The 15,887-nt window shown below is 40.5% G+C and overlaps 1 protein-coding gene across 3 annotated transcripts in view; it reads left to right on the top strand.

Moving 5' to 3' along the window:
* The first annotated feature begins 371 nt into the window (after nt 1-371).
* Nucleotides 372-15,887, top strand: part of lyst (lysosomal trafficking regulator) — a 54,050-nt gene continuing 38,534 nt past the window's right edge. For 2 of the 3 annotated variants that reach the window (XM_053332716.1, XM_053332715.1), the window contains exons 1-3: nt 372-538; nt 9,165-9,256; nt 14,987-15,185. In XM_053332716.1, coding sequence (XP_053188691.1) covers nt 458-538; nt 9,165-9,256; nt 14,987-15,185 — 372 coding nt within the window. In that variant the 5' untranslated portion in view covers nt 372-457. Of the gene's footprint in view, nt 539-6,762; nt 6,932-9,164; nt 9,257-14,986; nt 15,186-15,887 lie in introns of all 3 variants that reach the window. The other variant, XM_053332717.1, reaches the window with a different exon arrangement.

Here is a 15,887-nt window from a genome sequence, read left to right as displayed (position 1 = left end):
CTTTTATTTTGAAGACAAAATCCTATACCGGAAGTGATTTGCTTTTACGTCGTCTGTCAGCTGCTTGCTAGCTGTTAGCTAGCTGAGGCTCCAGCCGGAGTCGGTTTTGTTTTGCTTTTGCTGCGGTGTGTCAGGCTCGTCTGGCCAAAGTTTCGGGTTCAAGTAAGGTTCAAGTGCATCACTTTTACAACCGCCAGTGTCTCTCGAGTCAGTGAATAGACGCTAAATATACTCTGCTAACCACTGACACTTTGTATTTGTCTGCAGGTAACTGTTTTAAAAGTGGAGAAGCAGTTCAGCCAATCATGAATCTGCTATGAATGACTCAAGGAGAACATTTGGGGATTGGTTCGGTGCTGTCCGGGGCACTTTGGAGGATTGGGGAGGGAGACTTTTATTATTCCCGACTTCCTCAACGCCTTGATTGGTGTTGCACCTGGAGGGAGGTGTGGACGACATGGCCAGTCCACAACAGACGGATCTGTCATATGCGTGGGAAAAGTACATGGACTGCAGACTTCAAGGAGCAGATCTGCAGGTAGGCACTGCTGTCAGTCACTGTGTGAAGCCGGTGGGATACACACTCAGCTCAAGCTGCTTTCTGTGGGTGGTGGGGATGCTAACTTTTCACAGAGCTGTGGTCCTGGAAAAGAACTTTGGAGAGTCCTGAATAAAGTGTCAGGTATATCAAAGAGTTTCATTCACTTCTTATTTGTACAGATTGAGATACAATATTTGTTTTCATTATGTTTCTGTTGCAAAGTTGCTCCTGTGTAGTATTTCATTCATATATTCTACATTTGAAATTTCACAATGATACAACTCTCAGACTGGCAGGTTCAGCATGAGTCTGTTTGTTTTCTAGCACTGGGAAATAACAAAGGTTTTATTGTTTAATTTGTCATAACCTAATGCAAATATGTCACATCACTGCACCCTGCTGTTGGTGTGACATTTTTTGCTTCATTCCTCCTGGCTGAGGTGATGTCACCCAACAATAACAAACACTGTTTAGTCCGCTACTTGTAATTTAAACTGCTGAGATTACTTTGCTGTTTTTTGCCTTGGCTATTTCACAGTGAGCGACCATGAGTTAGAAGAGACTGTTGTAAAATGCTCTGCAGCCGTAGAAAATGATACAGTGATGAAAAACAACAGTTTACAGAAACCTGCTTCAAATTTAAAATATGTGTATGTGTTAGGAGATATGCTGGCCACTGATTACATGTTTTGTTGCCTCCACAAGTCACACAGAAGTAAAAATACCACTGAAGCAAAACGATTCTCCATTTTTGCATTTGACATGCCTCGGACTGACTTTGACGTCCCGTGAGCGCCATTTTTGTAACCATAAATCTAACTGACACAAACCTCAAGCAGGAGCTGGACCAGCAGTGAGTCAGTGTACAGAGGTGGAAGCTGGTGCTAACCACAGATTGTTCATTACAAGTGTTGCGCAAGTGTGCTTTCATTCTGATGTGTTGGTGTATCACAGAAATGATATGCAGTGGTTCTGACATTTCTGCCCCCCCCTCCACCTCCACCTCCACCTCACCCATCTCTGCTGTCAGACAACCAGTAACAGCCATGATCACGAGACTTGGATTAGGATTGGACTGCAGGGTACAGATGAGCAGATTTAGCCATTATTCCTGCTTTATAATGTGTGAATCATCCTTTTTGAAGAAAGACCTGCTATCATTTTTAAAGCTAATGGGAGTTGAGAAAGCCTGCAGGGATTTGTTCCTTTCTTGGAAATAATGACTTCCTTCCGCTATAGTCGTCGTGTCTTGTGATGGTGCGTTATGCTTCTTTCGCTTTGTTTAATCATGTTGGCGTGCATTAGGTTATCAGCTGTAGTAATGGTGCCGGCTTGTCCTCAGTTACCATAGTAATACTAAAGCTCCGACTACGCTAAGCGAGCTGTGGCTTTCTATTAATGGAAACTTTACTGTCAGTTTTTGTTGTGACGACTCTCTCGGGACGACTGTGTTTGCTCCCCCGCTTGTTAACTTCTCTGTGATCAAAGTCCTGTGTGTGTGTGTGTGTGTGTGTGTGTGTGTGTGTGTGTGTGTGTGTGTTGCAGAGAAGTGGTGAAATGAGCACAGCTGCAATCTGAGGACACAGTGACAGTCTGCTGCAGTCACATGAATACTGCTGCACTGTTTGGACACAATATTTTTTTGCTCCACCTCATTCTGCCACTCACATCAGTGTTACTGTAAATTCCTCTCATGTCACCTATAGTGCCGTCCTTCAGTCACTGCAGTCAGTATTCAGGCACATACAGCCATCATTGAACATAAAGTGATCATTAATTCAATTGAGGCCTTATTTTAAGACTCTTCCTCACTGTTCTGTAGCCAATCCTGTGATTACACTTTAAGCAAAGAAGGCAAAGAGCTAAAAAGAAAAGGTGTTAAAACAGTAGTGCGCCAGTTTGCTCTTTTCCTCCTCCTTCTTCATCTTATTTACTTCTTGAATCTGCGTTTTTGCCCATGTCAGTGTTTCTGTCACTGTCACATAGGGTAAAGTTCAACGCCAGTAAATGCCCCGGGGATTCCCTGATGGTTCAGTGGGCGTGGTTTGACACCGACCTCATGTTGACCCTAGTCTTCCTCTTTCTGTTTCCTAATCTGACCAGCGTTCCCGGTAGCTGATTTTCTAAGAAAGTAAAAATGCCATCAACAAAGCCTCTAGGCATTTCGGTGGATCTGAAGGAGAGCACTGGTCTCATGCTTGTGAATCGGTTTCCTGTTTATCGCATCCATTCTCCCACATAACAGCATTACCTTTCAAAAAAAATCACTCGTTATATGTCATTTCTAGCATTAACAATAAAGAAGCGTGCTGTTATTTCAGCTGCAGAATAACAGGATTACTGCCTCCAAGCCTTTCTTTTCATTCTTTACAATCTTCCTTTATATGGAGCCAAAACCAGCGTATTAGTGTGTCCTGCTACAAAGAAAATTTGCCTTAGGCACACTTGAATGAGAGTGTCTGTGGGGACATTTTTCATTCTCCCCAGTCTCTGTGAATCTTGAATAGCAGAGTCATTTTTAGCCAAATGGTTACCTGGCCAGGAAACAAGGAGGAGAGCGGCTTTTTGTTGCTTGTGGATTGGTTGAGTTTCATTATGAGCCAACAGGATGTTTCAAAAGGGCAAAACCAGTCGTTTGAAACACTTTACTTCTTGTTTGTCTTCTGGTGTCAAAAGGCTCCAGCTGTCGGATCTGTGCTGAATCTGCCTCGCTCCTAAATGACTTTAAGTTCAGTCAGTAACAGTCTTGGACTAATGTTAACTCTGATTGAATTTGGCATTTTGCGTGGAGATGGATGACACAAGATGACCTGAAGTTGCAGTTGACATTTTCCTGTGGGGTGATCGGGTTCATCTTGTAAGTGTCGCTCTGTTAGTCTGACAATAGTCATGTTTTTGACCGTTGTAGCCGTGAAGGGCTAAAATGTAAATGTCCATTCTCTGCACTTAGTCACCTAGTCTCTAACAACAGATTGTGTGTGTGTGTGTGTGTGTGTGTGTGTGTGTGTGTGTGTGTGTGTGTGTGTGTGTGTGTGTGTGTGTGTGTGTGTGTGTGTGTGTAAAAGCTGATTAAATATCGAGATTTTGCGAAATGGAACAACACTGGTCACATATTCCATTCACATTACTCGTCATTAGCTTTCTAAGCTCGGTTCTGTGCTTTACATTCCTTCTCTGGCAAAGCCCTGAATCCTTGTCTAAAGAAGATTAAACTTGTCGAGCAAAGGAGTGAATGAGAACGTTAGTGCGTGTTCACCTTCATCCACAAAGTTTATTATTTGGCTTGTCGGGACTGAACAATGAGAGAGATGTCTGTAATATTTCAGTAAGAGGCTGCAGAGTGTTATTAAAGACATTCATAGTTTGTCTGGCATTAAGGTCAGCTGTTATATGTAGCTCCAGCTATTGAAAGCATTTAACAATACAAATGGATCATATTCCACATCTGAGCTGAAAGTGTGTAAAAAGTAATGGCTACATTTGCTATTCTCATATGTAGTGTTCGTACAGACGTCTAGCAGAATGGAAAATATTCTTCTGTTTTTTATTTTGAAGGTGGATAGGACTGACTGGCCTATACATTTATTAAAAGCCTTGTTTGTACTAAGTAATATGTCAGTTAAACTCTGATCTTTTTGATATAACATGATTTCCTAATGTGTGTTATTTTATTATTTATAACCTTCTAAGGGCAGCATTACTACTGGATGTACAGGACATTACTTGTATTAGAAGATAGGAAAGATAACCTCTGTTGGAGAGCTGGAGAGTCATTTCCAGAGTAACCTGAAACTGAAACACTGCCAGTCATATCACGTTTGGACTAGAGATTTCTCAGACGTCATGTTTCCACACTTAGTAACGGCTAACCTCAAATGATGAGTGTGGGGAAGGGGGGCTCAAACCAATGCTCCTCTTTCAAAACTAATGAAGTCAAACCAATCTACCTACTGTGTTAGAATCACATGTAGCACTGATTGACTGTAGAAATTTGCAGACCTGCTTATATTACAGCATATCTGGCATCACATCAGTGAAGTGAATCTGTTCCATGTCACATGTCAATCTACTAATAATAAAATCATCACTTTTTAGTGAATTCACCATGACTAAGGACATTGCACTTTGAATGAAAATCAAGCGCTACAGTTCAAACATAAAAAAGCATGGCTCCTAACATGATGTCTTGTGATCATCACACTACTTTAAGCAAAGGTTGTTGATGGTCTTTTAATTGTATGCAGTGTGACTTTCATGATTTCTAGGATGTCCTGACTGATGTTGTTTACCAGCCTCCTTTAAGTCCAGTCACTTTCTAAGGCTTCCCGGTTGACCACAGGACTTGTTTCACATCTGCATTTGTTGTTCCTCCCCTTAGTTTCAGCCTAACTTCAAGTAGCTCGGTTCTCATGGCTGTTCCAAACGATTGGCTGAATGGATGAATAATTCATCTCTTTGGTTCTGGGTTGAGTCAGACTCCAACCATATCCATGTCTCTGCTTTTTCCACCCAGCAGCATGTTATTAAGTCAGGTCTCTCCCTCAAAAACACAGACTCTCCTGTCCGCTGAGAGAGAAAAGAAAAAGGCCAGAGCATGCTGTTTGCCGTTTGGCATCTTCTTATTGACAACACCAGCTTGCACGCTATCCACACGCAATGAAAACAATGAAGCCGAGAGTGACACATTTTCATTTCCTGCACGGTGGCTGAGCTCAAATAAAGGTCACTTCTTTTGACAATACGGACCTGACACTGATAAAAACACAAGCATGCTCTTTATGGTAGCTTCTTGACATGTTGTTGTGCGTCTTAATAGGGGGAGAAAAAAAATAAAGTTATTTGTGGGGTTGTGTGAAGCGGCTCTGCTCTCTGACTCGTAGTTTGTGAGGAAATGCGGAACGTTAGGGGCTCCTCATGATGCTCATCATCACCCAAATGTCAAATTAGATCAGTAGGGATCTCAAACCGGAAAAAAACATTGCATAACCAACGCCCCACGTCCTCACCCCCCCCCCCCCACCCCCTCCACCCCCTCCTCCTCTCTCTCACGAGGACAGGATCACATCGCTTTCACTGCCTCTGCCAAGTTGTAGTCTACCCAATTATCCAAAGCGAGCTTGAGAGGAAAGTCTGTACCAGCGTGAGTGACTCAGCCATTAGACTCCCATGACTAGGCCTCCCATGATCGCCATGTTGGATAAAAATGTTGTAAAGACAGGTCTCAGCAACTGTGGCCGACAAATTACGCCAGCTTCGCCAAGGAAACGGATACACAGACTTAGATACACAAACAGAAGTGTTAGCTTATGAGGCAGCTCCAGGTTGTAGCTGAAGTACTTCCTCACAAGTATAATGATAAGTATGATTAAAAAGCAGCAGCACTCTTTTTCACCCAAGTCTGAAATGAATCTGTGTTGTTTGTGTCTTTTCTTATCATCATGTCGCAAGTAATTTCTCTTTGAACCCCTCACAGCTAAATGGAAGCTGATGAATAGACTCACATCATCCTTCAAATGATATATGCTTAAATGACTTTTAAATAGATTCTGTCAGCAAATCATAAAACAGCTCGGGTAAAAGAATATCAACATAATTGAGCAATATGAGAAAATAAAGATCACGGCGGAGGAAAAGGTCAAAGCTTTCTTTTTTTTTTCTTCCTCTTTTTTGTTTTGTTTACAAAGTGAGCTTTGTGAAACCGTTGATTTCCCTCCCTGAGCTGTATTAATCAGTATTGGCAGTCTCTCCATTATCAAATCACCCCGACTGGTGACTGGTTTGTACCGAGTGCATTGTAATATTGGATTAGAGCCTCAGAGGAAAAAACAACCCCATTGCCGGGAAATTAGTGTTTTCGTGAACCACTCAGTTTCCGATAAGAGGAATACATACACAACAGTTAGTGCAAGGATAGACCCAGTCATTTTAGATACTCACTCATTCTGGGAGATTGATTTTAATAGACTCCAGCATTGCTCCAGAGTTTATTTATCAAACCTGTAACAGCCCCTGGCAACCTTAAAGCCTTTATTTCCTGCCAGTCACACCCCCCCCCCCCCCCCCGTTTATCTTTGCTCTCATCTGTTGCTGCATTTGTTTCTCTCACCCTTTTTTTTTTTTTTTTTGTTCTTGTTTGCCTTCATGTTCTGTCCTTTCCTGTCTCTCTCATGATCCATGCTTTTTTTCTTTCTCTTCCTCTTCCTGTGTGTGATGTGGTCCAGCCCCCTGGCGTGCAGTGACCCCCTCCACCTACCTACCCACCTACCAACCTACCTACCTACCTACCTACCTACCTACCAACCCACCCATCCATCTCCCTCAGTGCTTGGGGTGGGTTGTTGCCTCAGCTGTTGAAGTCTCAAACCTCCCTGCCCCTTCTCTCTGACCCCGGTGAGTGTGGTCAACTCTGCATCTTCATCACCATGGCACCTGAGATTATAGGATCGCACCTTTTAAACATCTTTTAGCTTGTGACAAACTTGCAATAATCAATCATGTAAGATCTATTTCAATGCTATTTGTGGTGATAATAATGTGAAAACAACAGTTGCTTTTACTGTTTGACACAGGAAGGAAGTTGACTCACCACGCAGATATATAGAGCGACTGGTTTTTGCCATAAGTGTTACTTTGGGGGCTGCACTCACGTGACACATACCAGAAAAAAGTCGAGGTATGACAAAAATGCAGGCACCTGAATAACTGATTTGAAAGTTTCCCTCTCGTGTTTTAGTCACACAGAGTGGGGAAATGAGTTTCACAGACACACATAGCTGATTTGAGCTGTTTTAAGACGTGTAAAAAAAAAAGACAGAAAATAGGCTACACGCTACTAACTATAAACTATGCCATATTTTCTTCTAAAGGGGTGTTTTACATCACTCGCTTTCTTTTTTTGTCTCTTTCTGCTCTTATATATATATACATATGATGGTAATGGCTTCCATAATAGAGCCCTTTCAGAAATCCATATCGATGTCACTAAATGATTTGATGTGGTGTCGCTGTGACATAACTTGCCTGTACAAACATGTCACTGTCTCCAAATTTGTGTGGAGTGATACTAGTAATATTACAAATTTTATATTGAAGTCAAAGTACATTTATATTAACTAAAAAAGAAAAGAAAAGTGGAATTAAAGGCGCTTGTTGAGTTATGTTTACATTCAGTATTTCTCATTGTCTCCTTGAGGTTTAATAATCGTGTAGAATGAATCTCCTTCCTCATGAAACATCTGTAAGTCAGATTTTAAAAATGGTAAATCCCCCATTGTTTACCATATTTGTTTATTTGCTAGTAGTTTTCTTCTTTATTACCTTTGCTGGCTCATTGCTTCGCTTCTTTTCACATTGCTGCTACCAACTGTCGGTCAGCAGAATAGCATGAAACAATGGTCGAGGGTGTATACTGCATCACCTGCGTGCACACATCATATAAACAATACAGGGACCCACACCCATTAAAGCTAAAGGTCAGGGGTACCTTTTTTAAGGGCACTTTATTTAGACATGTGTATGTCACAAGATGGGATTTACTGTGTTTTTTACTTTATTTTTAAATAATCAATAAGGTCACATTTATTTGTCAAATCCCATTTTGCATGTAAATGAATATATGAAACCCCACTAGCTTTCTAATAGTGAGTTCAGCTTACATTTGAGGATCGTTGAAGGGTTTTCACTGTTTCAAACGTAGTCTGACATTTTTGTCATGTTGAATTAAAAAAGGGACATGTTACCTTCATATATTGTCTTATAGTACCTTTTTAAAGGACACTGACAACATTGGGGCCCTTCAGTAATCATAACTTCATATTATAGTTTTTTTCCCCATTCTGTCAGCATATTTAGTGCATCATAGGTCACACTGTTTGTAATGTGATTGGCTTCTTCAGCTTCATGACCCAGACACTGAGCACAGCCACATCAGTCAGGGATCAGTGTTGCCTGAATGAACGCAGCCAGTGGTGTCAGATTAGCAGAAGTGTAAAGCTAGCTCTTGTGGGACATGAGGAGACCACAGGGACGCTGGCCTAGAAGATCACACGTCTGCCAGGAAGGTATTAACACACTACCCCCAAACCAGTAATGTAGTTAAAAGTGGTCAGGTGGCTTGTCTCGATGTTTAGACCTAATTGTTGTGGCAATGCCGGTGGTGGGAATGTGGTCAGGTTCTGAAAGCACTGACACGAAGCTGAGTTTGTTTTTATATGATTGTTGTTTCACCAAATTCAAGGATTCAGTTCACTGTAAAATAACTGAAACCTATTTAAAGAAATCTGAAATAAAATATCTAAAATATTTCTTGTCTTTCATTTTGGTGTTATTTTGATGTGTGTGAAAGGTCAGCACTGTATCTGATCTGATAAACAATGGCTGGAGTAATAGTTCCACATTACAGAATTAGTTTCTGATACATCACAAACAAAAACTGGCTTTACCATTATGTTTTTATCAGTTATTAAACATGAAACTATTGACAGTCATGATGTGAGATATCATTTGAAGTGTTTTTTTTTGTGCAGTGCATTTTTCATCTCAGTTTGTCTTCATGTGAGTGCAAGTACTAATCTGTGTTTAATTCATGTTTCTACTCTTGTGTCTTATCTCTGTCTGTTATCAGGTCAGCCTTCAGAGTCTAGAGAATTTCCTCTGCCTCTTCCACTATGTGCAGCATCACCCCAACCAAAGCACCAAGGATGCACTGAAATTCTGGTAGGTATTATGATTTTGACTTCTTAAATGTGCCACTAGGGAGGTTTTGTTTCACTATGGGTGGGTATTACATTGCTTCTATATATGTAATGGACTCCAATACAGCAGCCTTGAAGAGTACACAATATTAAATCAGCACCTTATTGGGAAAAAAGAACATTATTATGGGAATAGTGGGCAAATACTACAGTGAATAAAGTTCAATATTCAATATGATGCTGTAAATGATAAATAATGTCAGTCGTGACATGGACTGTGTACAGTTATCGCAGTACATTAGCTGTTAGAGTACATTGCTGCATAGATTTACATATTTATGAGGAATTTGTGGGACATTAGGTCCCCTTAAGGGCCTCTTGTTTGTACTCTGCTTTGTGTAAATAAGTCTCACACACACACTACCTGGAATTAAGTGCATGCATTAGCAGCAAGGTATGTGTTCCCACAGCTGAAAAGTGATTAGTTTGAATAGGTGTTTTGGTTAAAGCGCCTGAAATAATGTCCTTGTTTAAAGACAAGCTTATGGCAGTTTAATGAATGAATGACAGGCAGCGTGTGAAGTGTTTTCCTGCACCCCTCTGACAAGGGTGAAATGGACTTCAGTCTGCCAAGCTCCGTGGTCATGAGAGCAAATGCCTGCAGTGAAGCGTCACTTGGACTCTTTGTCGAGGCTTCAACTCCTTTAGTTGTGAGAGTCTGCGATTTGAGCTAGAACAAGGTGGGAAAGAGACTTTCCAATGTGCCCTATTTGAGCTGCTATATCATAGCTCTTGGTAAGAGGTCACCAGTGATTCTACGCTGCAGTTGTGGAGGGCAGGCATCCAGGCTGAAGGCTTCATCTGGAGATACAATGTCTGGCATTTGGTCCAGATCGTACCAGCATCCATCATAACAACCAAAGCCCTGGAGTCACTCTGTAGGTGGAGGAACACTTTAGGGCCTGGCCAGAAGCTCCAGTACCTCCTACTCTCCTGTTTTCTGATGTGTGTGAGTAAAAATATTTCCTGAGGCCACAATAGAACAGTGTGTCTTGTCCTGGACCTTAATCAGGGCAAAATCATGGAATAATGTGTCCACTTTAAGAGCCAAAGGTTCATCACAATTCTGTTTCATGTTATTGTTGGAGGCATCACTCTGTGTGTGCCTGTGACACTCAGATCCTGAGGGGAGGCTGAGTGCAGGCAAACCCTGGCTAACTTCGAGATCCTCTGTGCAAACAACATGCAGATGCAATTAATACAAGCTTTATCTGTCAGTGCCTGTCGTACGTGTGTGATGCCAAGACACAAAGGGCATCTGTCATGTCCATCTTCTGAGCTGAGACGGACTAAGTAGGAGTTGTAAACGGAGAGCATGATCAACTTCAGGACTGAATTTGTCATGAACCAGCAAGGGGTTCAAGTCTGATACTCACCATCCATTAGTCCCCAATGCGAGACTGTTCCTACCCCACCTAGACACCATCAAGGTGAGCGCACCTCAGCATTTGTAGCCATCTATAATGCAGGCTAGTGATGTTGCGTTAGAATGAGAGACAGTCAGCTATAAATCCATTTTAACCAACACCCATAATGCGGTAGAGCTAGCGATGTAGCTTCCTGTACATGTGCACGATGCATATCCAGATTTTACATGTGTGTTATACCTCTGGGAAATGTTAATTACTATGAGTTATCTGTTTGAGTCATGCATGGATGCTGTATTATGTGTTGCTTAGAAATGTGGGGCACTGAATTTGATGAATTTACTGTGTATCAGAACACAAATGATACAAGAATTTGCACAACACACAAACTCTCTGTCTGTCTCTCTCTCTGACTCTCTTCTTTTCCATCTCCTCCTGCTGGAGATAAATTAACAGGAAGCAGCTGTTTGATGTTTTAGACAAGCAGCTGTCTGGCAGCTCAGGGATCCTATTTTGCCCTTTTCTTTCTTTCTTGTCAGATCTCTTTTCCTCAGACTGCTTATACTGCTGCACAGAGGAGCCGCACCACCGCACGCCAGCCACAGCGGACCACAGGACAACAGCAACATGTCTATCCGCCCTGTGGTGCGCTGTGCCCGGAGTGCGGCGGTGCAGCTCCTCAGTGCAGCAGCAGTCCCACTCTACGAGCTGGAAACATGCCAACACAGAGAGTATTTTTGATATTATCAGTTGCTTAAAGCATCCTTAAATCTCCTGTGAAGGCCTTTTGCTGTGTCACAATTAAACTGATAGTTTCTACTTTCCCCCACACAGAGAGGGGCAGAGTCGAATAAAGCTTGTACTGTTTAAATAACTGAATTGGAGTGAAGAACATCACGATAATTGGCCAGAGGGGAAACACAAAATTTCAGCTCTGCAGGAGAGAATTGCCTTTTTTTTTCAGAGAGATGATATCAGAGAGACAATTATCTGTGTTTACTAAGTCTCTAATCACTGTCTCGTGGTAATGATACAACATAACTGAAAGAGTGGTGGCACAGTGCCGGTGAAGAAATTAGAATAATGCTTCTTATATTTAACAAAAAATAAGGTTTGGGCATTATTGGGTAGTTTTGTTTTATTTATTTGATCTCTTGACATTTGTTTTATTTTGTGGAAACATGTTTTGACTGTTAAAATGCCAAGGCATTGTATCTAACCTGAAAGCATAATACATTTCTCCTAGCCTAGAGCATAATGAGTGCTTTAGTCTTGTCAGAGAAGGGTGTAGCCTGTGCATTTTGATCAAAGCTTACCAGTTAATTCATGATTGTACTTGATTTTAGACAATACACATACACGCTTTATTAATAATTACAGCAACTTTGTCTGTAATAATGTGAGTTAACTGTTATGTGCTGAGCATAGGCACTGTAATGTAAATTAAAGTATGGTGAGGTCACATTGTCACCTGCTTATTGATATGCAGAATTGATTCTCCTTGTCTTTAACTGTAACTTAATCATGTGTTTATGCAGTATACTTGTCACCCAAGTATACATTTGAGAGATTTAAAACAATTGTGATCTTGTGTCTGTTTGAGTTACGATGCGGTCTGACTTGCTGATAGCATGTCACAGCCTCTTAGATGTACGTCTGATCTGTTGGAGAGGGACTTGTGGCCTAACATGTTTCACCCAGACGCTTAATTATCATGGTGAGCTTATACTTAAAAGAAGGCTGCATTCAGTCACTCAATACTTTGTAACTCCCTAGCTGATGTAGAAGTCATCTGGCTGAAATATTTGGCTAATCCAACTACTTTTTGCATATTGAAGTATCAATGTAAATATGTCAATATATGCAAGATTACACAAGATATGATCAATGTAGTAAACTGCACACCATTGCATAACTTGAGACATAACCATTTCCATATTTAAAACTAAAAGCTTAATAACTATGACCACTAACCATTTGTGTTTTATTTTAATGGAAATTTGCTTGGATTCATTCATTTACATTTTTTAGAGATTTTCTATTTTCAGAGACAGACTTTTTTTAGTCTCAGGCTTTGCACCACATCTGTAATATGTAAGGTGTGTATGGCTGGTCTCAAAGGTACCCATGTGTTAATTTAACTATGGCTGTTTTTAGAGCTCCACAGAGAGAAAGTATTAAAGCTTAAATTACATTCTGTATTGTAAGTGTCCTGGTCCCAGAGCTTTAGGTGCCTTTCCAGTACTGTATTATCATAGTTGTAATGTGTAATTGGGGGTACACTGTTCGTACATCTTTTTATATACAGGGGCTATGCAAGCTGAAATGATTCCACAAAGACTGATTGTTTTGTTAGAGCCTCCAGCAACTTTAGACCATCGTCTTCTTCAGGCCATCATCTGATTCAGTAAGGTTTGAGAAAATTAGCTCCCTTCTTATCGCTCAAGGCCATTTTCAGTATGTAACTACTCTTCATTGCTTGCTATCATTAGTGTCAGCGCAGTGCCATTGAAGTCAAGTATGACTAAAAATCGCTTCCCATGTTCTTATAGCGCCAAAACTGTTCACTGATATGGATACGGGTCCTTGAAAACAGTAGAAACCATGTCGCATGTGTTTAGCCAATTTAGTTTTTTTCTTAACCTTGTTGTCTCAGTTACAACTAATAATAGAACAACACTAAATAAAAGAATAGCATCAAACTTTATGGTATTGATGTTACTGATATATTTACTAATTTGTGAAACCCTGTGATCTTGATATGGGCCAAGTATTGAATTAGAAATAATAAAATAGAAATGAGATAAATCACTGCTCTCCTGGCCATATAAAGATGAAGCTTTGGTCTCAGTCTCTGTCTGAACGTGTTACTAAACACCCAGCAGCATCTTCCTGTAGGATAGAGTACTCTTTTTTTTCTTTTTCTTTTTTTTCTAGTTGGCCTTTTTGTGCATTTAAAAAAAAAAATCTGAACACAGTTGTTGTAGTAGAGAACACAAAGACAGTTACTGTAAGTAATGGTTGATTACAGAGGTCTTCTACAGGGCATTGGGGGCTCGTCAGTATTCCGAAGGCCAGTCCCCTCACCATGTGACATCACATGCTTTCATGTGATACGCTGATCTGCTGCAAATCTGGAAAGCTTCCATTTGAAATTCCAATTTAATGGAATTTGTGCTGCAGAACAGAAAATTCAGTCAGCACTCGTGTGAGGAGGTATGCAGATACAGCCAGCAAAGCCGCAGTCAAGGTTGGAGCAAACACAAGATGACTGGTAGGAAACTGTTTGGCCCAGTAATATTTGGTAAGATGATGATACCTACACTATGCGTATGTTAAACAGGCGGTTGTCGGAAATAACTTATTGCTAATTATTTGATATGCTTTTAAAAGTAGATTGTTGATGTGGATCATCGTAACTCAACTCCTCGGTTTGTACATGATTGTTAGGGCTATATAAGTCTGGATTAGAGCAGCAGCTGAATGGCAGCAATGTAAATGTGGAAATTACTGTAACACCAAGTTGGAAATTAAGAGAGATAACTGTTTGATGGAATTAGATATGGCTCAGTCCTAGGGGCAGGTCTTGAATACATGTTGGTAAATTCACATTGAGCTGTGTAATTGGGATTGTCCTGTAAAGGGGGTGTGTATCTTTCACGGTGGAGGGAAAGCGGTGTTAAGGCTGTGTGTGTGTGTGTCTTATGCTGAGACCGACGGCTTATTGTCAGTCACATTTAAAGGAACACGTGGTTGTTGGGAAACATAAGCATACTTGTTTGGAGGCGCTCTTACCTTCAAGCATGAATCTCTATTCTATGACTACAACATGTATGACTGGGCCAATTTTCTGTGTGATTTGCTTTGACTTTGTGAAGGAGTTTTACTGTACCTGTGTCTAAGTCTATGAAATGTCCATTACATTGAGTTTAACAGAATGTAGAAGTGTGAATAAACTGCAGTTATGTCACATTAGTTGAATTGCAGTTACCATATAAACAGTTATGTATGATCATCACTAAACTGCAGTTTTTGCAAGGTAAATAAGTTGTGTCTTGACACTTTATCACACAGTAATGTGGCAATAGTTTTTATTGTTATTAAAAACTGGATAAGCAAAACGCTGATGTGATGGATACATATTCAATGTCTCCACTCTCAAAATATTTAAACTTTTCATTTTTATTTGCAGTGATAAGGAAGAAAATAATGGAATTTGTTTTTCAAAAGACAGCTTCATAATCCTACCATGTATTTTAAGTTACAGATGTGCAACAGATTTGAATGTGTCATCACCTTCTGATGTGTTATCTCTTCTGTTGTAGCTCAGACATGAGTGGGGCCAGTAACACACTGGCAAGGGAGTTCCTGACCGATGTACATCAACTGTGCAGCGCGGTGGCTCAGAGAGCGGAGGCACGGGAGGAGGATGAGGAGGAGAGTCACATGGTTGCACTGGGAGAGTACTTGGTCAGGGGACGAGGCTTCCTGTTGCTCAGCACACTGGACTCCATCATTGACCAGGTAAGAATGCTAAACACCACAATGTAATCATCATGAAAAGTATTGATCAGTCGAGTGAAAGTATGCAGGTTTGTTTTACTATTATACAGCTGTTTAATATGGGCCTTACACATTTATATTTCTGCACATGAGCATATATAACTTCTGATGCAACAAATATTGTTTTATTAAAAGGAAATTGCAGACAGTGCTTACAGTAGACATACAGTATAATGAAAATGCATATTACAAACATCAAAGATTATGCAAACATCAGAGACATTAGCTAGTAAGATTAAAGAGGTGTTTATTAATCTGGGTGCAATAAACTCAGTAGTGGAAAAAAGGGTTATGTAATGACACGATTCTGTATAATTTAGTGTACAAAGTAAATAACATTCACTAGAACATACTGTGCATTTCAAAGTATTTCATTTCAGCTGTAGGTTACACATTTCCATGACTGAAGTGAACTGAGAAATTTGATAATGAATGCTCATTTTCATTTTCAGATGCTGTGAAACATTTAACCCAATTATTATCTAACCACACTAGCAGTGTTGCTGGCACATGTGCCCACACTTTGTTTGATTGTCTGACTGATTGCAGGAAGTTGGTCTCTTTGTTCTGCTGCTGCTGCTGCTCACAATATTTTGACTTGGCAAAAAACAAGATCTTGGCATTGTTCTGTAATCAGTTTTAGCATGGTGTGTAAAATGCAAT

Source organism: Scomber japonicus, chromosome 14, assembly GCF_027409825.1.
Source record: "Scomber japonicus isolate fScoJap1 chromosome 14, fScoJap1.pri, whole genome shotgun sequence".
NCBI lineage: Eukaryota > Metazoa > Chordata > Actinopteri > Scombriformes > Scombridae > Scomber > Scomber japonicus.
This window is presented reverse-complemented; position numbering and strand designations above follow the sequence as displayed.